Source organism: Nycticebus coucang, chromosome 20 (assembly GCF_027406575.1).
Source record: "Nycticebus coucang isolate mNycCou1 chromosome 20, mNycCou1.pri, whole genome shotgun sequence".
NCBI classification, from domain to species: domain Eukaryota; kingdom Metazoa; phylum Chordata; class Mammalia; order Primates; family Lorisidae; genus Nycticebus; species Nycticebus coucang.
This window is the reverse complement of record NC_069799.1, coordinates 52,668,815-52,691,779: the sequence shown is the minus strand read 5'-3', so window position 1 is coordinate 52,691,779 and position 22,965 is coordinate 52,668,815. Positions and strand designations below refer to the sequence as shown.

The 22,965-nt window shown below is 43.9% G+C and overlaps 1 protein-coding gene and 1 pseudogene across 14 annotated transcripts in view; both read left to right on the top strand.

Annotated features, from left to right (window-relative positions):
* Window positions 1-22,965, top strand: part of MLLT10 (MLLT10 histone lysine methyltransferase DOT1L cofactor) — a 203,178-nt gene that overhangs the window by 34,803 nt on the left and 145,410 nt on the right. Inside the window, exons 1-2 of one of the 14 annotated variants that reach the window (XM_053572101.1) lie at window positions 21,129-21,151; window positions 21,612-21,663. The exons of the other annotated variants lie outside the window; for them this stretch is intronic. Of the exons in view, the coding sequence (XP_053428076.1) occupies window positions 21,658-21,663 (6 nt within the window). The 5' untranslated portion in view covers window positions 21,129-21,151; window positions 21,612-21,657. Of the gene's footprint in view, window positions 1-21,128; window positions 21,152-21,611; window positions 21,664-22,965 lie in introns of those variants that run through there. 14 annotated transcript variants of the gene reach the window in all.
* Window positions 2,440-3,576, top strand: LOC128572276 (hsp90 co-chaperone Cdc37-like; annotated as a pseudogene).

Below are 22,965 nucleotides of genomic sequence, written 5' to 3'. Positions count from 1 at the left end.
ATGGGGGTTGAGCGCCGGGTTCCGTCCAAGCACTGTTGAAGCAGGAAACCGCGGCGGCTCTCGGCGAACGTCTGGTGATCAGGCTTTTAATGTGGGTTTTTTTTTTTGTGGTTTTTGGCCAGGGCTGGGTTTGAACCCACCACCTCTGGCATATGGGACAGACGCCCTACTCCTTGAGCCACAGGCGCCGCCCTAATGGTGGGGTTTTATGTTAATTTGCCTAGGAACTGCCTATACTATTTGCTGTAGCTATGGTTACAGGAAGCTTCAGATTTTTCTAGTTTTCTATCCCATTGTCTTTGGGTTTCTCTAAGAACTCATTAGAGTCTGTGTCATAGTTCTCTTAAGTTGTAATCTGGCAGTATGTGGGAACACTGTTGATGTGGTGATAAGGTGTTGGGAAGGAGAAATTATTTTGATAATCTTATGATTAAATCTCATTTATTTTTTATTTTTTATTTCTTTTTCAGTTTTGGCCGGGGCTGGGTTTGAACCCACCACCCCCAGCATATGGGGCCAGAGCCCTACTCCTTTGAGCCACAGGCGCCACCCAAATCTCATTTCTTTTATTGGGTATAAATTCCTTGCCTGTGACATTTAGAAGGATTTCTTAGCTCCCTCTCCCTTGAGAGGGCAGGCCTTTGGTTTGGTGATCATTCTGAACTTACTTCAAAATGTTATTTTTGCCCCTACACTTTTAATTTTTTTTTTTTTTTTTGTAGAGACAGAGTCTCACTTTATGGCCCTCAGTAGAGTGCCATGGCCTCACACAGCTCACAGCAACCTCCAACTCCTGGGCTTAAGCGATTCTCTTGCCTCAGCCTCCCGAGTAGCTGGGACTACAGGCGCCCGCCACAACGCCCGGCCATTTTTTGGTTGCAGTTTGGCCGGGGCCGGGTTTGAACCCGCCACCCTCGGTATATGGGGCCGGCGCCTTACCGACTGAGCCACAGGCGCCGCCCCACTTTTAATTTTTTTAAGACAGAGTCTCACTTTGTCACCCTTGGTAGAGTACTGTGACATCATAACTCACAGCAACATCAAACTCTTGGGCTCCAGTGATCCTCTTGCTTCAGCTTCCCAAGTAGCTGGGACTACAGGTGCTCACCACAATGCCTGACTATTTTTTTTAGAAATGGGATTTCTCTCTATCTCAGGCTAGTCTCGAACTCCTGACTCAGGCAGTCTACCTGCCTTGGCCTCCCAGAGTGCTAGGATTACAGGTATGACTACCATGTTCGGCTTCTCTGCACTTATTTTAAAATGTCACCTTCCCCAAAGTGAAGGGGATATTTGATAATCTGTGGGGCTCCTGGAAGTTAAAAACCCATGAAAATTTGGAGAATCTGTAAGATCTGGCTCTTGGTAGTATTGTTTTTGAGATGGAGTCTCACTCTGTCACCCAGGCTAGATTGCCATGTTGTCAAGTCTAGCTCACAGCAACCCTAAACTCCTGAGCTCAAGCGATCCTCCCAAGTAGTTAGGACTACAGGTGCCAGCTACAGTGCCCAGCTAATTTTTCTGTTTTTAGTGAAGATGGGGTCTTGCTCAGGCTGGTCTTAAACTCCTGAGCTCAAGGGATCCTCCCACGTTGACCTCCCAGATTGCTGGGATTACAGGTCTGCCTGGCTGTTTTCTCTTTCTTATTGCTGTTTTCCATATTGTTTGTAGATCATTTTCTTGACATTTTCTACATTTTTCTTAATCTTTCGGAGTAACTGTTAGGAGTTTGAAAATCTTTGTTTAGTAGGTATGTCAGGTGTTTTTCAGGGACAGTTTCAGTTAATTTTTGTTCTTTTTTTTTTTTTGGAGACAGTTTCACTTTGTCAACCTTGGTAGACATCATAACTCACAGCAACCTGAAACTCTGGGGCTCAAGCGATCCTCTTGTCTCAGCCTCCCAAGTAGCTGGTCCTAAAGGTGCCCACTGCAAAGCCTGGCCATTTTTAGAGGCAGGGGTCTCCCTCTGGCTCAGGCTCATCTCGAACCTGTGAGCTCAGGCAATCTATCTGTCTCGGCCTCCCATTGTGCTGCGATTACAGATGTGAGTCATTGTGCCTGGCCCTCCTGGTGTTTCTTATTCTGCCATATTCCCAGAATCCTCTCCTCTCAGGTTGAGATGCTTCTTTTTTATTTTTTTTTAAATCAGGCCCAGGGAGCCTGGAACCCGCCATCTTCTGGTGTGCGGGGCAGGTGTGCTAACCAGTGACCTACAGAAGCCAGCTAGAGAGTCCTTTTTGTAGCCACTCCTACTTATTACTGCCCTCAGGCATAGTCATAACCATTAACATATTCATTTGGCTAATACTGTTCTTTTAAGGATGTTATATAAATGGATTATAAAACATGCAGCTTTTTGGGATTGAGCTTTTTAAAAATATATTTATTAAAAAAAAGTTATAAGTTTAGAGCCCTAGCAGGTTGGGCCACTGAGGCAAGATGGTGGACTACAGTGTGTGGGACCACATCGAGGTGTCTGACAATGAGGATGAGATGCACCCCAACATCGACGCGGCCAGCCTCTTCCGCTGGCGGCGCCAGGCCCATGTAGAGCGCATGGAGCAGTTCCAGAAGGAGAAGGAAGAACTGGACAGGGGCTGCCGGGAGTACAAACACAAGGTGGCCAAGTGCCACAGGCAGCTGAAGGAGCTGGAAGTGCTGAAGGTGCCAAGGCAGAGCTGGAGTGGTTGCAGGCCGAGGTGCAGCAGCTGCGAAAGGAGGAGTGGAGCTGGGAGCAGAAGCTGGAGGAGACGCGCAAGAAGGAGAAGAGCATGCCCTGGAACGTGGTCACGTTCAGCAAGGATGGCTTAGAGTATGGTCAGTAACAAGCCCGAGAAGCCGGAGGAGGACTCAGAGGAGGTGAGGGAGCAGAAACACAAGACTTGTGGAAAAATATGAGAAACAGATTAAGCACTTTGACATGCTCCGCCAATGGGATGACAGCCAGAAGTACCTGTCAGACAACGTCTACCTGGTGTGAGAGGAAACAGCCAATTATCTTGTCCTCTGGTGCATTGATCTGGAAGTGGAAGAGAAATGTGCACACATGGAGCAGGTGGCCCACCAGACCATTGTCATGCAGTTCATCCAGGAGCTGGCCAAGAGCCTGAAGGTGGACCCCCGTGCCTGCTTCGGGCAGTTTTTCACTAAGATTAAGACAGCTGACTGCCAGTACATGGAAGGGTTCAACGATGAGCTGGAAGCCTTCAAAGAGCGAGTGCGGGGCCGTGCCAAGCTTCGTATTGAAAAGGCCATGAAGGAGTATGAACTGGTAGCCTGGACCCTGTTGAGGCCTCCCTGAGGAACTCCAGAAGTTCTTCGATGTGAAGGATATACAGATGCTACAAGATGCCATCAGCAAGATGGACCCTACTGACGCGCGAAGTACCACATGCAGCGCTGCATCCACTCCGGCCTCTGGGTCCCCAACTCAAAGTCCAGTGAGGCCAAGGAGGGGGAGGAGGCAGGTCCCGGGGACTCACTGCTGGAAGCCGTCCCCAAGTCAGGCTATGAGAAGGATGTCAGCGTGTGAACTGCCCTAACTGCCACCTGCCTACCTGCAGGCCTATGCGTACCTTTTTTCAGAAAACAAAAATAGACACCGGGCGGCGCCTGTGGCTTAGTCGGTAAGGCGCCGGCCCCATATACCGAGGGTGGCGGGTTCAAACCCGGCGCTGGCTGAATTGCAACCAAAAAAATAGCCGGGCGTTGTGGCGGGCACCTGTAGTCCCAGCTACTCGGGAGACCGAGGGAAGAGAATCATTTAAGCCCAGGAGTTGGAGGTTGCTGTGAGCTCTGTGAGACCACGGCACTCTACCCAGGGCCGTAAAGTGACTCTGTCTCTACAAAAAAAAAAAAAAAAAAAATACCACCTCCCCAGCTCCTGGATTCTTCCATTTTCGCTGTTTCCTCCAGCTCAGGGGGCTCACCCCCTCCCCCTTGTCACTGCCCTGTTCCCCAGCACTCATCCAAGTCTCTGGTTTGAGTCAAAGGGCTTCACTGCCTGGGGCAAGAGAATTGCTTAAGCCCAAGAGTTTGAGGTTGCTATAAGCTGTGACGCCACGGCACTCTACCAAGGGCGACATAGTGAGACTCTGTCTCCAAAAAAACAAAAAAAAAATTTCAGAATATTACAGCTGTACAGATGTTTTGGTTACATGAATTGCTTTTTGTACGGTTTGAATCATTGTGAGTATGTCCCTCACCTGGATTGCGTGCACTATGGTCATTATGTATGAATTTATTCCTCCTGTGCTCTCTTACCTGCTTGCTTTCCATTGAGTTTTACTGCCCAATGTGTGTTGATCAATTACTTCCAGTTTAATAATGAGTACAGGTAGTGTTTCTTTTTCCATTCTTGTGAAACTTCTTTTTAAAGAATGGTCTCTGGCTGGGAATGGTGACTCATCCTTGTAATCCTAGTCCTTTTGGAGGCTGAGGCAGGTGGATTGCTTGAGCTCAGGAGTTTGAGATACTGTCTTTACTAAAAATAGAAAAAAAACTTGTTGGACGTTGTAGTAGTCACTTGCACTTGTAGTCCCAGCTACTTGGGAGGCTGAGGCAAGAGAATCTCTTATGCCCAAGAGTTGGAGGTTGCTGTGAGCTGTGACGCCATGGCACTCTACCCAGGGCGACAGCTTGAGACTGTCTCAAGAAAAAAAAAGTTATTCTTTCTGGGATCAGGTGATAGCTCACGTGGTTCTGATTTGCATTTCCTTGATGATGTTTGATGTTGAGCATTTTTTCTTATGTTTATTTACCATTGGTCTGTATTCCTTTGGAAAGCTTCTGTTCATGTCTTTTGTCCACTTTCTTATGGAATTGTTTATCTTTTTATTTTTTCTCACTGATTTGCTTGAGTTTTTTATATTCTGGTTATTTTCTCTCTATTGGATGTATAGCATGCAAATACTTTATCCTGTTCTGAAGGTTGTCTATTCTATTGATTCCTTGGCCATGCAGAATCATTTTAATTCAATCAGGGCCCATTTGTTAATTTTTCTTGTTGCTGTGATTGTCTTTAGGGCCTTCTTCATAAATCTTTTACTTAGGCCAATGTGTGTAAAATAGAGCTTTTGTAATATTTTCTTCTAGAATTCTTATAGTTTCATTTCTTGGGGTTTAAGTCTATTCATTGTGAATTAATTTTTGTGAGTGCTGAGAGGTCTTGATCCTGTTTAGTCTTCTACACGTGGTTATCCAGTTTACCCAGCACCATTTATTACATGGGGATTCCTTTCCCCGGTGTATGTTATTGTCTTCTTGGTCAAAGATCAGATGACAACCTGAGGATGGCTTTGTATCTGGGTTTTCTGTTCTGATCCAATGGTCTGTGTCTCTGTTCTTGTGTCAGTACTTTATGTCTGGTAAAGTGATGCCTCCTGGTTTTTACTTTTTGCTTGAGATTGCTTTGGCTGTTTGGGCTCTTTTCTTTTTCTCTGTGAAGCATAGAATTGGTTTTTCCAGGTCTGCAAAAAATTATCTTGGCATTTTAATGGGAATTGCATTGAATTTGTACCGCACTTTGGGCGGTAAAGACCTTTTAACAATGTTGATTTTGCTGATCATGAGCATGATATTTTCCATTTGTTTATATTCTCTGTGATTTCCTTCTTCACTAACTCATGGTAGTCCTATAGAAGTCTTTTACCTCCTTGGTTAAATATATTTGTAGGTGTTTTATTTTCTTTGTTGCTATTGTGAGAGGTATTGAGTCTTTGATTTCCTGCCTGATTGTTGTTGGTGCATAGGAGTGCTGTTGATTTGTGATTTTGTATCCTGAGACTCTGCTTCATTTATCAATTCTAGGAGTCTCTTGGCAGAAGCTTTTAGGTTTCTAGATATGTGATTGTATTATCTATAAAGAGTAATAGATGGGCGGTGCCTGTGGCTCAGTCAGTAAGGCGCCGGCCCCATATACCGAGGGTGGCGGGTTCAAACCCAGCCCCGGCCAAACTGCAACCAAAAAATAGCCGGGCGTTGTGGCGGGTGCCTGTAGTCCCAGCTACTCGGGAGGCTGAGGCAAGAGAATCGCTTAAGCCCAGGAGTTGGAGGTTGCTGTGAGCTGTGTGAGGCCATGGCACTCTACCGAGGGCTAAAAGTGAGACTCTGTCTCTACCAAAAAAAAAAATAAAAAAAAGAGTAATAGATGATCTCTTTTGTCCCTATTTGGATACCCTTGATTTCCTTCTCTTGTCTGATAGCTCTGGCTAGGACTGCCAGCAATATAGTGAATAGAAGCAGTGACAGTGGACAACCTTGTCTAGTTCCAGATCTAAGCAGGAATGCTTTCAGTTTTTCCCTGTTCCAAATGATGTTGGCTGTGGGCTTATATATGGACTTTTATAATTTTGAGGATATGTTCCATCTATGCTTATTTTGTTAAGAGTTATTGTCATGAAAGTGTGCTGAATTTAGTCAGATGCCTTCTCTGCATCTTTTGACATGATCATATGGTCTTTGTTGTTGCTTCTGTTTATGTGGTGGATCACATTTATGGACTTGAGTATGGTGAACCATCCTTACCATCCCTGGGGGGAGCCCACTTGGTCATGGTGGATTAATTTTTTGATGTACTGCTCAGTGTAGTTTGCTAGGATTGTTATTGAGAATTTTTGCATCTATATACATAAGGGATATTGGTTTGTAGTTTTTTTTTTTGTCATATCCTTTTCTGGCTTTGGTATCAAGGTGATATAGCTTCGTAGAATGAGTTCGGCAGGATTCTTTCCTTTTGGATGTTGTGGAATAATTTCTGCACTATAGGTACCAGTTTCTCTTTGTAGAACTGTGAAAACCAACTCGTCTGGGACTTTTATCATTGGAAAGTTTTTTTTGCAGTTTTTGGCCAGGGCTGGGTTTAAACCCGCCACTTCCGGCATATGTGGCCAGTGCCCTACTCCTTTGAGCCACAGGCGCCACCCGGAAAGTTGTTTTTTTGTTGCTTCAAATTCATTACTTGATATTGGTCTGTTCTGTTTTTTTGCTGACTGAGCCTAGGGATAAATTGTACATTTCCTTGTTTTCCAGTTTATGTGCATGGGGTGTTTATAGTATTAACAGATGATGGTTTCTGTTTCTGGGTATTGGTGGCAATACTTCTTTTTTCATTTCTGATTGAGCTTATTAAGGCTTTTTCAATTTTTTTTTTTTTTTTTTGAGACAGAGTCTCACTATGTCACCCTCAGTAGGCATATGAGCTAAGCCACGATGTCTTAGCTCATAGTAACCTCAAACTCTTGGGTTCAAGTGGTCCTCTTGCCTCAGCCTCCCAAGTAGCTGGGACTATAGGCACCTGCCACAACACCTGGCTGTTTTTTAGAGATGGGGTCTTGCTCTGGCTCAGGCTGGTTTCGAACCTCTGAGCTTAGGCAGTCCACTGTCTTGGCCTTCCCCAAGTGCTGGGATAACAGGAGTGAGCCACCGCCTCTGGCCTGTTCTGGTTGATTTTTAAAAAATAATTTGATTTCTTTATTCATTTCCTGCATTGTTTCTGTGCTTTCTTTGTGTTAGATTTCTCTTTTCTCTTATATTTTATTGAGCTTCCTTATAATTCATATTTGGAGTTCTTTATCACTCATTTCAACATTCTTGGTTGGTTCCAATTGGTACAGAGTTAGATGTCTTTTCACTGTAATTATATATCCAGAGATCTTTGGCTGATTTTTTTTCCTCATTTAGAGCAGCTTTTGTTTCTGATTTTTGGATTTTCTTTTGTTCAGGTATGGCATGCCCAATTTAATCTCTGAGACAGTAGGTGGTACTTGAAGTTGAGACCGAGCTACACCCTGCAAGAATGAGTCTGCAAATGCTATAAAGGGCATGCAAACTGACCTCCCTGTCCAGTGGCACTTGTTGGCAGGGACAAGCTGCAGTGTTTGTTTTTAGGTCCTGTGGTTAGCTCTCTTCTCTCAGGAGAAGCCCTAGATTACTGTAGGTGGTGGGTGGGGCCCTGGAACTGTGGGTGTGTCCTTTTTCCTTTGCCACAGCAGAGTGGGAGGGGGAGTTGCAGGGTGGGGCTGGGTTAGATGAGCTTGTCCTTAGGCTCCACCAAAGCTGGCGAGGTCTCTGTTTCAGCTGGGGGTCAGAGTTTCTAGGCCCAGCTTCTGGGGAGGGGCTTGAAGTGGTCTCACCTAAACAGAAAGTCTGCCTGTTGAGGTGGGGTCATCCAAAATGCACAATCTGGACTTCTGGATTAGGCCTTGCTCTTGACTCTGCCCTCCCCTGCTCCAAAATTTTCCTTTGCCATCTGCCAGCAGACAGGAGCTCAAGACCCAAGCTTCTCCCCTGTGACTGTTATGTTGGGTAAGAGGATCGAGGCCTGAGCTGCAAGCACAGCCCTCCTGTGAGGGAAGATGTGCTCTGCAAGCATGCTGCAAGTAGGACTCACACTGGCCCCCTTATCTGCCAGTGTCGGGACTCTGGCCTCCTGAGACAGATTCACAGATCTCCTCTTGTGCCCTGAGCAGCAGTCAAAATCTGGGAGTCGGGGATCTGGCTTGTGGGTCTGTCCTTGGCTTCCCAAAGAGCAATCTCTGACCACGCCAGGGAGAAGTGATGGTCCTGAGTTCTGCATAGGGTGCCCAGGTTGGTTCTGTGTTGCTCTGCCTGGGGCGTGTCCTGCTCTGATTGAGTTATCAGGGAAGCAGCAATACACAGGGGCCCCCCAGGCAGGGAGCTCACAGTCTAAGCACCCCTTAGTTTGCTGTAGGACTTCTAGAGGAAAAACCTGAGCCCAGTCTGTGGAAGCCATGATGTGATGGCTCATTTGTCTCCCTCAGCAGTTATAGGTGAGGGAGGGGAAGGGGAGAAAAAGTTTGGTAGATATATGAATGGAGGGGGAAAAGCACTTTCTGGGAGCCTTGGCTCAATTGTCTACCACAGTGGTCCTGTGGGTTGCGACCCTTTGCAACAGTGAAAATACATCAGGCATTAGGAAGGTTGAGAACCATGGCAGCAGCCAGGGATGGAGCCGGGGAAGGGGAGGGGAAGAGTCTGAGAAGAAGAAAGCTAGCACTCTGGTTGCCTGTCTCTCTCTCTGTCTCTCCAGAAGGCAGCTCACCCCAAATTTCCAGGCTTTGGGGTCATGCAGATTCCCTGGGACTCCCCCTGTGCCCCCTATGGCTCCCACAGTCTGGGCCAGACTTGGGAAGTATTTGTGAGTGAGGCAAAAACTAAGGGGCTGGACTCAGTGCCTGTGGCTCAAGCGGCCAAGGTGCCAGTCACTTACATCTGAGCTGGTGGGTTCTAATCCAGCCTGGGCCTGCCAAACAACAATGATGGCTGTAACCAAAAAATAACGGGGAGTCAGGGCGGGCACCTGTAGTTCCAGTTATTTGGGAGGTGGAGGCATGAGAATCGCTTGAGTCCAGGAGTTGGAGGGAGTTGGAGGTTGCTGTGAGCTGTAATGGTACAGCACTCTAACCAGGGCGACAGCTTGAGACTCTATCTCAAAAAAACAAAAAACTGAGGGACTGGGCTAGGTGCCCATAGCACAGTGCTTCCAGCACCAGCTACATACACTGAAGCTGGTGCGTTCGAACCTGTCCTGGGCCAGCTAAATGACGACAACCTCAACAACAACAACAAAAATAGCTGGGTGTTGTGGCTGGTACCTGTAGTCCCAGGTACTTGGGAGGCTGAGGCAAGGCAATCGCTTAAGCTGAAGAGTTTGAGGTTGCTGTGAGGTGTGATGCCACAGTACTCTACTAAGGGTGACATAGTGACTCTCTCTCCAAAACATAAAAACTGAGGGGCTGAAGCCCCCTGAGGAGGACAAAGGTGCGTGGTGGGTAGAGAAGTAATATGGTCCTGCCATCTCAGCTTGGGTCTGCAGTGATGAGAAGTGACCCCAGGGTGCTGGCAGCCTGATGGTTTGTCCTTAATGAGCTCCCAGTTCACTGGTGGCAGTAGCTTTGGGGCTTCTGAGGGTAGAAGAGCTCTCTACCAGCTCCTGAATCCTGTGGTTGCCAGAGATGTAGGGGAGGGAGAAATAAACCCCTCCAACTACCCTTCTAGCTGGACTCTAAGACTCTGTCTTGTAGGTTGATCTCTGCTGGTAGCTCACTCCTTCATGTTCTGCTGTGTAATTTATTCCCATGGAATCACTGGGAGGTTCTTGTACTTTTCCTTCAGAATTATACCCAGTATATGTTTCATTGATTTTTCTTGTTCATCTAAACTTTACATTCTAAAGCTTTTCTTTCCTTCTGAGATGACCTGGCAGCTGGTGTCCCCTGGTCTCTATTCTGTGTACAAAGGATTTGGGTATCAGGACTCAAATTAATTGTGTGAAATTAAACTTCTTCCTTAGAATCAGATTCTAAATCGAGAGCTTTAATAATGGGTCAGGCCATTTATTACAGAAACTCTAAGAACACTGCCAACTCCCAAGATGGTGGCAAGCCTGCTGGGATTGAGCTTTTTACAGTTAGCGTAATTCTCTGGAGATTCAACTTGGTTGTGGCTTAATATTTATTGGTATAATTACAGTACAGGTTCTTTAATCCTTTATCTGCTGAATGATGTCTCAGTTATTTCTAGTTATAGGATATTATTAATAAGGCTATTACAAACATTCATTTATACAGGTATTTGTGTGAACATAAGTCCTTATTTCTATGGGATAAATGTCTACTTGTACAATTCCCGAATTGTATGATGTCTGTATATTTAGTGTAAGACGTTGCCAGAGTAATTATACCATTTGTATTTCTACCAGTGATCTTGTGAGTGATTCAGGTTTTCCACATCCTTGCCAGCATGTGTTATCAGTACTTTTTTCATGTAGTAATTTTGGGGGATTTATTTTTGGGTTTTCTCTTTTATTACATTGATCTGTGTGTGTATTCTTCTGGCAGTTCCACACTGTAGACTGATTTCATCCCACCTTATTCTTTTTCAAAATTGTTTTAGCTTTTTTTTTTTAAAGAAAATGCATACACATATTAGAATAACCTCATGTATATATCCAAAAATTTTGCTAGGGTAGGAGTACTATTAAACCTGAATATCAGTTTGGGGAGACTTGAGTCCATGTTGAGTCTTCTAATATTATAGATATGCTATGCATTTCTGTTTATGTAGATATTCTTTGAATATTTTTGTCACTGTGCAGTTTTCAGCATATAAGCCTTTTTTTTTTTTTGAGACAGAGTCTCTTTCGCCCTTGTTAGAGTGCTGGGGGTGGTCACAGCTCACAACAACCTCCAACTCTTGGGCGTTAGCGAGTCTCTTGCCATAGCCTCCCAAGTAGCTGGGACTACAGATGCCCGCCACAATGCCTGGCTATTTTTTGTTGCAGTTGCCACTGCTGTTTTAGCTGGCTGGGGTCGGGTTTGAACCCACCACCCTTAGCATATGGGGCCCGTGCCCTACCCACAGAGCCCCGGGTGCTCCGCCCAGCATATAAGTCTTATGCATGTTTTCTTAGATTTATATCTGTAGTATTTAATTTTTTAGATTATATCTTTAGTATTTACTTTCATAGGTACAATTATGAATACTATTGTATGTATTTTGGTATTTATGTTTTTATTGGTAGTATATGGAAATATAATATATAATATTATGTCCTGCAAGCTTGCTGAATTCATTTATTAGTCTCAAGAATTTTGTTGTAGGGCGGCGCCTGTGGCTCAGTGAGTAGGGCGCTGGCCCCATATGCCGAGGGTGGCGGATTCAAACCCAGCCCCGGCCAAACTGCAACAAAAAAATAGCTGGGTGTTGTGGCGGGCGCCTGTAGTCCCAGCTGCTCGGGAGGCTGAGGCAAGAGAATCGCGTAAGCCCAAGACTTAGAGGTTGCTGTGAGCCTTGTGACGCCACGGCACTCTACCAAGGGTGGTACAGTGAGACTCCGTCTCTACAAAAAAAAAAAAAAAAAAATGAATTTTGTTGTAGATACCCGGGGATTTTCTATTGTAGATAAGTGTCTTTTACAAATAGGGTTATTTTTATTCCTTCCTTCCCAAGTTGTTTGGCTTTTATTCGTGCCTAATTGTTCTGGTGAGAAATTCCAGCTCTGTGTTGATTAAAACTGGTGAGAGTAGGCAAACTTGTTTCTGACCTAGGGAAGCATTCATTCAGTGATGGTAACTACTTATTGTGTTGTTGTAGTTTTTTTTTGACAGATGCACAGTATTTAAGTTGAGCAAATTTACTTCTCAGTGTCTTAGCCTTTTTATCATGAATGAGTGTTGTTTGTCATGTTTTTTCCTCCATCAATTAATATATGTAATTTTTTGTTTTCCTTTACCTTCCTAATGTGATAGGTTACGTTCATTGGATTTTTTAGTTTTTGTTTTTTTGAGACAAAGTTTTACTCTGTTGTTCAGAGTGCTGTGGCATTATAGCTCACAGCAGCCTCTAACTCTTGGGCTCAAGTGATCCTCCTGCCTCAACCTCCTGAGTAGCTGGGACTATAGGCACCTTCCACAACACCTAGCTAATTTCCCATTCCTGAACTTGAGCAATCCACCCTCCCCTCCTAGAGTGCCAGTATATTACAGGTGTGTGCTGTGCACCTGGCCTTAAAAATGGATTTTGATAGGCGCTGCCTGTGGCTCAAAGGGATGGGTCAGTGGCCCTACATATCAGAGGTGGTGGGTTCAAACCTGGCCCCCACCAAAAACTGCAAAAAAAAAAACAACCAAAAACTGGATTTTGACAATTTATCCTAAACTTTTAAAGTCTGCCACCACCTCATTAATGGTCCAAAACCAAATCCTTTCTTTTCTACGTTTCAGAAGAGGTTACCTAGAATTGGGTTAATTGTGTAAACATTTGGTATACTTTTTCAGTGAAACCATTTGGGCCTTTGTAGTTTTTGTTTTTAATAGTTACAGACCTATTCAAATTATCACTTTCCTAATTAGTGAGTTGGGCATACTTTGTGTTTGAGAATGGGGGTTCTTTCTGACTAAACTTTGAAATGTGTGTGTTGAGTTGTTTTATCATTCCCTTATTATCCTTTGGTGTCTACAATGTCTATATCTGCTATGTCATTTCTGTATCTTTTTTCTTCGTCAGTGTTATTAGAGGTTTATTTAATTAATCTTGTCAAAGAACTAAGTGTGGTTTTTTTTTTTTGGAGACAGAGCCTCAAGCTGTTGCCCTGGGTGGATTGCCCTGGCATCACAGGTCACAGCAATCTCCAACTCCTGGGTTTAAGCAATTCTCTTGCCCCAGCCTCCCAAGTAGCTGGGAGTACAGGTGCTCGCCACAATGCCTGGCTATTTTTTTGGTTGTAGTTGTCATTATTGTTTGGCAGGCCCGGGCAGCCAGCTCTGGTGTATGTGCCTGGTGCCTTAGCTGCTTCGCTTGAGCTACAGGTGCCCAGCCTTTTTTTTTGAGACAGATTCTCAAGCTGTTGCCCTGGATAGAGTGCTATGGCATCACAGCTCATAGCAACCTCAAACTCTTGGGCTTAAGTGATTCTCTTGCCTCAGCCTCCCGAGTAGCTGGGACTACATGTGCCTGCCACAATGCCCGGCTAACTTTTGGTGGTTTCAAAAAAAATTTTATTTAGGCTGTAGTCCCAGCTATTTGGGAGGCTGAGGCAAGAGAATCGCTGAAGGCCAAGAGTCTGAGATTGCTGTGAGCTGTGACGCCATAGCACTCTACTAAGGACGACATAATCAGACTGTCTCAAAAAATTTTTTTTTATTTAGTTTAAAAATGAAATTTCTTTCATCCATGGATTACATATATCAATGTTGTTTACTAGCCATACAATCAGATTTTTCTGTTAACTTTCTCCTGTTGATATCTAGTTTGATTCTTTTTTTTTTTGTTTTGCTGTTTTTGGCTGGGGCTGGGCTTGAACCCACTACCTCCAGCATATGGGGCTGGTGCCCTACTCCTTTGAGCCACAGGTGCCACCCGTTTACTTCCATTTTCGCGAGAAAAACTATTCTGTATGATATCAACTCTTTTTTTTTTTTTTTTTGAGACAGAGTCTTACTGTGTCATTCTCGGGAGAGTGCTGCGGCATCACAGCTCACAGCAACCTCAAAACTCTTAGCCTTAAGCAGTTCTCTTGCCTCAGCCTTCCAAGTAGCTGGGACTACAGGCGCCCGCCACAACACTCAGCTATTTTTTTGTTGTAGTTGTCATTTTGTTCAGCAGGCCTGGGCTGGGTTCGAAACCACCAGCCTCCGTGGATATGGCCAGTGCCCTAGCCTCTGAGCTATGGGTGCTGAGCCAGTATCAACTCTTTTAAAGTTGTTGAGGTTTGTTTTGTGACCCAATACGTGGTCTAACTTTGTATATATTTTGTGATTTGAAAAGAATGTGTATTCTGTTTTTGTTAGAGTGTCCATAGATCCAGTTGGTTCATGATGTTGAGGTCTATATTCTTATTATTTATGTAGTTTTTGTAATTATTATTATTTTTTTTCTTGAGACAGAGTCTTATGTTGTCACCCTTGGTAGAGTGCTGTGGCATTATAGCTCACAGCAACCTCAAACTCTTGGGTTCAAGTGATTCTCTTATAGTAGCTAGGACTACAGGCACTCGCCACAATGCCTGGCTATATTGTATTGTATTGTATTATTTTATTTTATTTTTATTATTCATTGAGGGTGCAAGAAACCAGGTTACACTGATTGCATTTGATAGGTAAAGTCCGTCTTACAATTGTGTCTTGCCCCTAAAAGGTGTGTCACACACCGAGACCCCGCCCTCCTCTCTCCTTTTCTTTCCCTCTCTCTGCTGTTCCCTTTCCTCACCCCTCACTGTGTACTCCAGGCTATTTTTTAGAGATGAGGTCTCACTCATCTATTTTTCTATTTTTTTTTTTTTTTTTTTGAGACAGAGCCTCAAGCTGTCCCCCTGGGTAGAGTGCTATGGCATCACAGCTCACAGCAACCCAACTCCTAGGCTCAAGCGATTCTCTTGCCTCTGCCTCCCAAGTAGCTGGGACTGCAGGCACCCACCACAACACCCAGCTATAATTTGGTTGCGGCTGTCGTTGTTTGGTGGCCCGGGCTGGATTCGAACCCACCAGCCTTGGTGTATGTGGCTGGCGCCTTAGCTGCTACAGGTGTGGAGCCTGGTATTACTATTTTTTTTTTTTTTGTAGAGACAGAGTTTCACTTTATTGCCCTCGGTAGAGTGCCGTGGCGTCACACAGCTCACAGCAACCTCCAATCCCTGGGCTTAGGCAATTCTCATGCCTCAGCCTCCCCAGTAGCTGGGACTACAGGCGCCTGCCACTGGTATTACTATTTTTAAGACAAGTATGAAACAGTGTTTATTGAGGAACAGAAAGATAAGTTTACAGAATAAGAAAGTTTACAAAGCAGTATATGTTTGTCATAGACAGCAAATGGGCCCCTATTACCAGGGTAAGTACGCAGGTGGTTTTCTTTTTTTTTGTTTTGTAGAGACAGAGTCTCATTTTATGGCCCTCGGTAGAGTGCCGTGGCCTCACACAGCTCACAGCAACCTCCAACTCCTGGGCTTAAGCGATTTTCTTGCCTCAGCCTCCCAAGTAGCTGGGACTACAGGCGCCCGCCACAATGCCCGGCTAGGGTGGTTTTCTTTTATACACCAGAGGACTTTGGTATACGTCCTCAGTAGATGGTTGTAGTTGTAGGTGCAAGGAGAGGTAGGCATTGGGACTGGGATGAATGCAGGATCATTTGCAGCTTGATGGCTTCTAAATGGGATGAAATAAATTTAGTTAGAAACTTTTATGAGAGTTGGTCCCAATATAAGAAACCCCAGGATGTAAATTAATGGGGTAACAAAGGGAATTACTATAGACATCTACCAAGGCCTAGTGTTTGGAGATTGGAGGCGACTCCAGGATGGCATTGATGTTATCCTGAACCTGTCCTGACTTGTTAATATAGAAGCTGGTACCCGTTTCTGCTGCAGTTAAAAATCAAAGGCCCACCCGTTTTATAAGGCAACCCCTGACAGCTTTCCTGGAAGTGGGCAAGTGTATGGGAGTTTTTTTTTTTTTTTGGCTGGGGCCAGGTTTGGGGCTGGCACCCTACTCCTTTGAGCTACAGGCACCACCCTGTATGGGAGTTTTCTTTTTGTGGTTTTTGGCCGGGGCTGGGTTTGAACCCGCCACCTCCGGTATATGGGACTGGCGCCCTACTCACTGAGCCACAAGCGCCGCCATGTATGGGAGTTTTCATCAGTTGTGTTGCCTCTGCAGCCAAAGACTGCTGTTGGCCCAGCAGCTGCTGTTCTAATAAAGGCAAAAAAGGGCATTCATGTGCCTACTTGTGTAGACAGCCTTGGCCGCACCAATAGGAAAGGCAAAGTGGCTGAATCCTTGGCAATTTGAATGTCTAGATATATCTAGGCGCAGGGGGCAGTGGCCTCTCCAGTAAGAGGGTAGCACCCAGTATGCCCAGTTGCCAGACACCCAGTACATCCACAGCCATGGAGGAAGTTGGGAAGCAAACTTGATTTTGGCTAGCAGGGCAGGGGTTGATTTGCTGGTGCATGAGGTCCCTCTTCCCCAGAATTTTGTGTCCATGCCATTCAGCTTCTTGGACTGCTAAAGTAGTTCTGAGTAAGGGATTAATCAAAGGCAAATGAAAAACTTATATGAAAGAGGCACAGTAGAATTCCATTTGAACCAGGTACCAGAGAAAGCTTCAACTCAAATAAAAGTGTCTACAGACACTAATAAGTATTTGAATAAATCTGCCTGTCAGTACTTGCCAGGATAGGTCTTCTTCTTTGGGCTGGAGAGGCATGTTCTATCCTTAGAACCTCTTAAGGATTATTAGTTTGGCAGATAGTGCAAAGTGAGGTGACCTGTTTAATAGTGGAAGTTAGTAAAGGAAAAACAAAGTTTTACTAGAAGGTGTCTTAAGTGGCTTTGAGCTGAAGTGGGTAGCATTATAAATGACTTCTACCAAGTTTTAACTTCTATAGTCAGTAGTAGATAGAGTTTGGCTAATTGGGCCTCTGCCACTTGTAGTCACTCCATTACTATGATGTAACCTATATGCTTCTCTTCATCTTTAACAAAGATCTACCCAGGAAAGTAGTGGTGAAATATAATCTCTTTACAATTATGTATTAGGCCTTTTTGATTTCCCCTACCATCTCTTCTGGAAGAAGAGTGTTATGTTAGGGTTAAGTCCTGGGCAGGTTTTAATCTTAAGTTAAGGGTTTCTATACATATGTCTAGAACTTTAATAGGTGCCTACCTGAAATCCATTTTGTTGCCCCCCCCCCCCGGAGGAGCTCAAGAGACCTGGTGGGAGGTTCTAATAGTAAGGGAAACTTTCATAGCGAATTTAGTGGTCTCTTGCAAGAATAAAGATATGGCTGCTAGTGCCCTTAAATGGGTAGGCCATTAGGAATTACCAGAAATTAATGTTCAAGGGTGATGTCCTCCTACAAAGCAAAGGAAGAGTAAAGACTTGTTTGGTAAGAGACCCCAGAGACTCTGGGGAATCTATGGGATTGAATTCTGAATTTTCTGAAGTAGGTGAGGAGGACAGTAGGCAGGCTCAGTATTGAGAAGAACATTTACTGGCTTACCTGCCACACCAGGAGGGTTGCCCTTGGCTCCAGTCTAGTGATGGTCATTGCCAGGGGGCTGATAAGAGCAGCCCCCTTCATTGTTGTACCATGATCCAGTCTGGGTACTAACTCCTGGGACGATCCCGTAAGACAGAGTACAGTTTAGTGTGACCTGTCTGATAGCACTGATAACAAGGGGCTGTGGGCAGCCTGTCTTTATTTTTTAATTTTTTGAGACAGTCTCAGTCCTTTTTTTTTTTTTAGACAAAGTCTCACTTTGTTGCCCCTGGTAGAGGGCCTAGACTTCATAGCTCATAGCAACCTCAAATTCTTGGGCTCAAGCGATTCTCTAGTCTTAGTCTCCCAAGTAGCTGGGTATACAGGTGCCTGGCTATTCTTAGAGATGGGAGTCTCGCTCTTGCCCAGGCTGGTCTCGTACTTCCAAACTGAAGCAACCTGCCCATCTCAGCCTCCCAAAGTGCTAGGATTACAGGTGTAAACCATTTTGTCCAGCCCAAGATAGTCTCATTCTGTTGCCCTGGGTAGAGTGCTGTGGTGGTATATCTCACAGCAACCTCAAACTCTTGGGGTCAAGTGATCCTCTTCCCTCAGCCTCAGGTGTAGCTGGGACTGCAGGTGCCTATCACAACACCTGGCTATTTTTAGAAATGGGGATCTCACTTTTGCTCTGGTTGGTCTCAAACTCCCAAGCTCAGGCAATGCACCGCCTCAGTCTTCCAGAGTGCTAGGATTTATAGGCGTTAGCCACGGTGCTAGGCCTATTATTATTTTATTTTGCAAGACAGACTATTGCCCCAGCTAGAGTCAGTGTCATCATCATATCTCACTGCAACCTCAAACTCCTGGGCTCAAGGGATCATCCTGCCTTAGACTCCTGAGTAGCTGGGACTATAGGGATGAGCTACCGTGCCCAGCTATGCCACCATACCCATTCAAGTTTTCGATTTTTAGTAGAGACAGGGTTTTGCTCTTGCTCAGGCTCCTCTTCAACTCCTGAGCTCACATGATCCTCCCACTTTGGCTTCTCAGAATGCTAGGATTACAGGTAGGAGCCACTGTGCCCAGCCTGATTTCTAAATAATTTCTTTCTTTTGTTTTTTTTTTTTTTTTTTTTTTTTTGGAGACAGAGCCTTAAGCTGTCACCCTGGGTAGAGTGCTGTGGCATCACAGCTCACAGCAACTGCTTAACTCCTGGGCTCAAGCGATTCTCTTGCCATGGCCTCCCACATAGCTGGGGACTACAGGCACCTGCCACAATACCTGGCTATTTTTAGAGACGAGGTCTTGCTCTGGCTCATGCTGGTCTTGAACCTGTGAGCTAAGGCAATCCACAGGTGGGGGGTGGGGAGATGCCTCTCTTTTGCTTAGGCTGATCTTGCGTGAGCTCAAGCAATCCACCTGCCTCAGCCTCCTGGAGTGCTAGGATTATAGGCATGAGCCACCTCGCCTGGCCCCACAGTTTTAAAATTGTTTTATTTTCTGTTTCATTTCAGTAACTATTACATAGTGTCATGTACTATAGATCTCATCTTTTTTTTTTTTTTTTTTTTAAAGATAAGGTCTTGTTCTGTCACCCATGTTGCAGTATAGTGGATTAATCATAGCTCACTGTAATCTGTAGCACCTGGGATTTTAAAAGATCTTCCTGCCTAAGTCTCCTGAGTAGCTAGAACTATAGGTATTTTTGTAAAGAATTTTTTATTAGTTAATTAATTTTTTTTGAGTAAAGGTGGAGTTTCTACAAAGAAGAGAGTGGTTTGCATGCAAAACTAACCAGCTGTATTGCCCAGGCTGGTCTAGAACTTCTGGCCTCAAGTGATCCTCCTTTCTTGGTCTCCTAAAGGATTACAGGTGTGAGTTACCGTGCATGCCCCCCCGCCCCCCCCCCCACTTTTTGAGATAGTGTCTCACTCTGTTGGTGTAGGTAGAGTTCCATGGCATCATCATAGCTCATACCAACCTCAAACTCTCCACCTCAGCCTCCTGAGTAGCTGGGACTACAGGTGCCCACCATTATGTCCACCTAGTTTTTTTTGGGGGGTAGGGGTAGGGGTGGGGGTCTATTTTTAGTAGAGACAGGGTCTTGTTCTTGCTAAGGCTGGTCTAGAACTCCTGAGCTCAATCAGTCCACCTGCCTCAGCCTGCCAGAGTGGTAGGATTACAGTTCTGAGCCACTGCACCCAGCCAACTAGCCTATTTTCATAGGCCTTATAAATTGACATCTCCAGGGTTTTTTTTTTTTTTTTGAGACAGTCTCACTCTGTGCCTTGGGTTTGAGTCCATGGTGTCATAATTCACAGCAACTCTAAACTCTTGGGTTTAAGTGATCCCCTTTCCTCAGCCTCCCAAGTAGCTGAGACTATGGGTGCCTGTTGCAGTGCCTAACTAATTTATTTATTTATTTATTTTTATTGTTGGGGATTCATTGAGGGTACAATAAGCCAGTTACACTGATTACAATTGTTAGGTAAAGTCCCTCTTGCAATCATGTCTTGCCCCCATAAAGTGTGACACACACTAAGGCCCCACTCCCCTCCCTCCATCCCTCTTTCTGCTTCCCCCCCCATAACCTTAATTGTCATTAATTGTCCTCATATCAAGATTGAGTACATAGGATTCATGCTTCTCCATTCTTGTGATGCTTTACTAAGAATAATGTCTTCCACTTCCATCAGGTTAATACGAAGGATGTAAAGTCTCCATTTTTTTTAATGGCTGAATAGTGCCTAACTAATTTTTAGAGACCAGGTCTCATTCTTGCTCAGGCTGGTTTCGAACACCTCAGCTCTGAAGATTGACCAGCCTCAGCCTCCCAAAGTGCTAAAATTACAGGTGTGAGCCACCGTGCTGGCCCTAGCAGTTAAAGTTTTAAAAATAGTTCACGTTTTTAACTTAAGATGCTTGTTTCTTCTAGCTTTCTGATAAAATGAAATGTAGTTATGATACCTAGTTTCAAAGGACTTGTCTACTAATTATATATGTCATTTTAGGATAGATTTGATTGGTTTTTATTTCATGATGGGGTATGATTTCCTGTTTTTGTATAAGCTTTGTAAATTTTGGCCTTTAGCCAACACGAATTTTACCTTGTTCTCTTTTTGTATGCTTAAATATTTGTGGATTTTGTTCTGTGACATGGTTAAATTGGTGAGAAACGGTTTGTTCTTTTTGAATCTTGGTTTTATATTTTCTTTGCATGTACCAGAGCCCTGTTTTGTCTAGGATTAATTACTATTTTTGTCTTCTGAAGCATTTCCTTTCTTAGTACTCCGATGTAATATGAATTATTAGGTTTTCCTTTCTGACTTTTGGGAATAGGTACTATTCAAATCTTTGTGTAAGTTCTAGACACTGTTACCTCTTAATTCTTTTGGTGGCTCTCTCCCTGCCATTGGGTAGGTGCCTTACATACAAGTGCTGATTTGTTATTCAACTGAAAATTCTAGGGTGAACCTTTGTAGATCTCTTCATTTCTCTCTCTCTCTCCAGCTCTCTACTCAGTGCTGGTCTCCTTTGTGAGCTCTAGCCACCTTGGCTTCCTTGGACTCCCAGCTCCGTTTCCTCAACTTGGGGAGACTACAGGCTCTGCCTGAGTTCCTCCTGCTGTTCCACGGTCTGGAAACTCTCGAGGCAGTAAGCTGGGCACATGAATGGCTCATGTCATTTGTTTCTCGTCTGGCAGGGATCACTGTCTTTTGTTACTTGTTGTCCAATATCTTCAGTACTATTGTTTCATTCATTTTGTTAGGATTTTATTATTTCATGCAAAAAGGAAATGATATCATTGTGCTTTCAATTTGCATTTTTATGATGATTGGTGATGTTGAGCACGTTTTAATTTATGTATTAACCATTTGTGTGTTTTCTCCTTACCTTCTTTCTCTATTTTTTGCGGTTCTTTTGTTTGTTCGTCTATAATTTTGAGTTGCAGAAGATTTTATGTCCTAGATACTAGTCCTTGTTAGATAAATGTTTTGTAGATACTTCCCTCAGATCTATATAGTTTATGCAAGTTTTTTCTTAACTGTGGCTTTCATTGAGCAGAAATATTTAAATCTGATGAAGTCTAATTTATCAGTGTTTTCTTTTATAGTTATTGCTTACTGTGAGCTAAGACACTTTTGCCTAACCCTGAAGTCATGAAGGTAATTTCCTTTATTTCCTCTAAAATTTTTTAGTTTTGCTAAATTGTATTTAGGTCTGTGATGCATCTGAAATTAATTTTTGTAGGTTTTTATATATGAATATCCAATTGTTCTTGCACCATTTGTTGAAAAGACTACTTTCCTCACTGGATTGCTTTGGCAGAATTTCATAGGGCTGCCTAAGTGAGTTTTCTTTCAGAAATCTTTATTCTGCGCCAATGATGTATTTGGCTATTCTCATATCATTGTTATTCTGTTTTGATTATTTGTAACTTTGTAAGTTATGAAGTCAGAATTGCAAGTCCTATCTCCTCATGAAGTCAGAATCGCAAGTCCTATCTCCTTTTTCAAGATTCCATTGCATATTCTAAGTCCTTCTCATTTCCATATGTATTTTAATATTATAATTTCTGTTGTTTCTTAAAAGGTCTAGTAGGATTATGATTATAATTGCCTTCAATCTGTAGGTTAGTTTGAGGAAAATTGACATCTTAACAGCATTCAGTCTTCCTTACCATTAGCATAATACCTCTCACCATTTATTTAGGTCCTTTTTGTTTTGTCTGAGCCGTATTTTGTAGTTTTCATTCTTTGGTCTTACACGTTTTCTGTTCTAAACATTATTGTTAAACATTTCCTTGTTGGGGCTCAGCACCTGTAGCTCAGTGGCTAGGGCGCCGGCCACATACACTGGGGCTGGCGGGTTCCAAACTGGCCTGGGCCTGCCAAACAACAATAACAACTACAACAAAAAAACAACAAAATAGCCAGACTTTGTGGTACATGTAGTCCTAGCTACTTGGGAGGCTGAGGCAAGAGAATCACTTAAGCCTAAAAGTTTGAGGTTGCTGCTATGAGCTGTGACGCTACGGCACTCTACCGAGAGTGACAGAGTGAGACTCTGTCTCAAAAAAAAAAAAAAATTTCTTGTTGGTATTTTTGTTTATTTTAAAATATTTTGTTTTTTGAGCTTTTAAAAAGTGATATAAAAATTCATCTTCTGGTTGTGTGTAGTAGCTCTCACCTGTTATCTCAACACTTTAGGAAGTCAGGGCAAGAGGATCTCTTGAAGCTAGGAATTCAAGACCAGACTGGGCAACATAGGAGAACCCCCTACCAAAAAAAAATTAGCCAGGTATGGTGGCACACATGGTTTGGGTGGCTGGGGCAGGAGGATTTCTTTAGCCCAGGAGTTCAGGGCTTGGAGTAAGCTATGATTGTGCCACTGTAGTCCCACTGGGGAATCAGAGTGAGATCTTATCTCCAAAAATTAACAAAAAGTTCAATTCTAATTATTTGCTC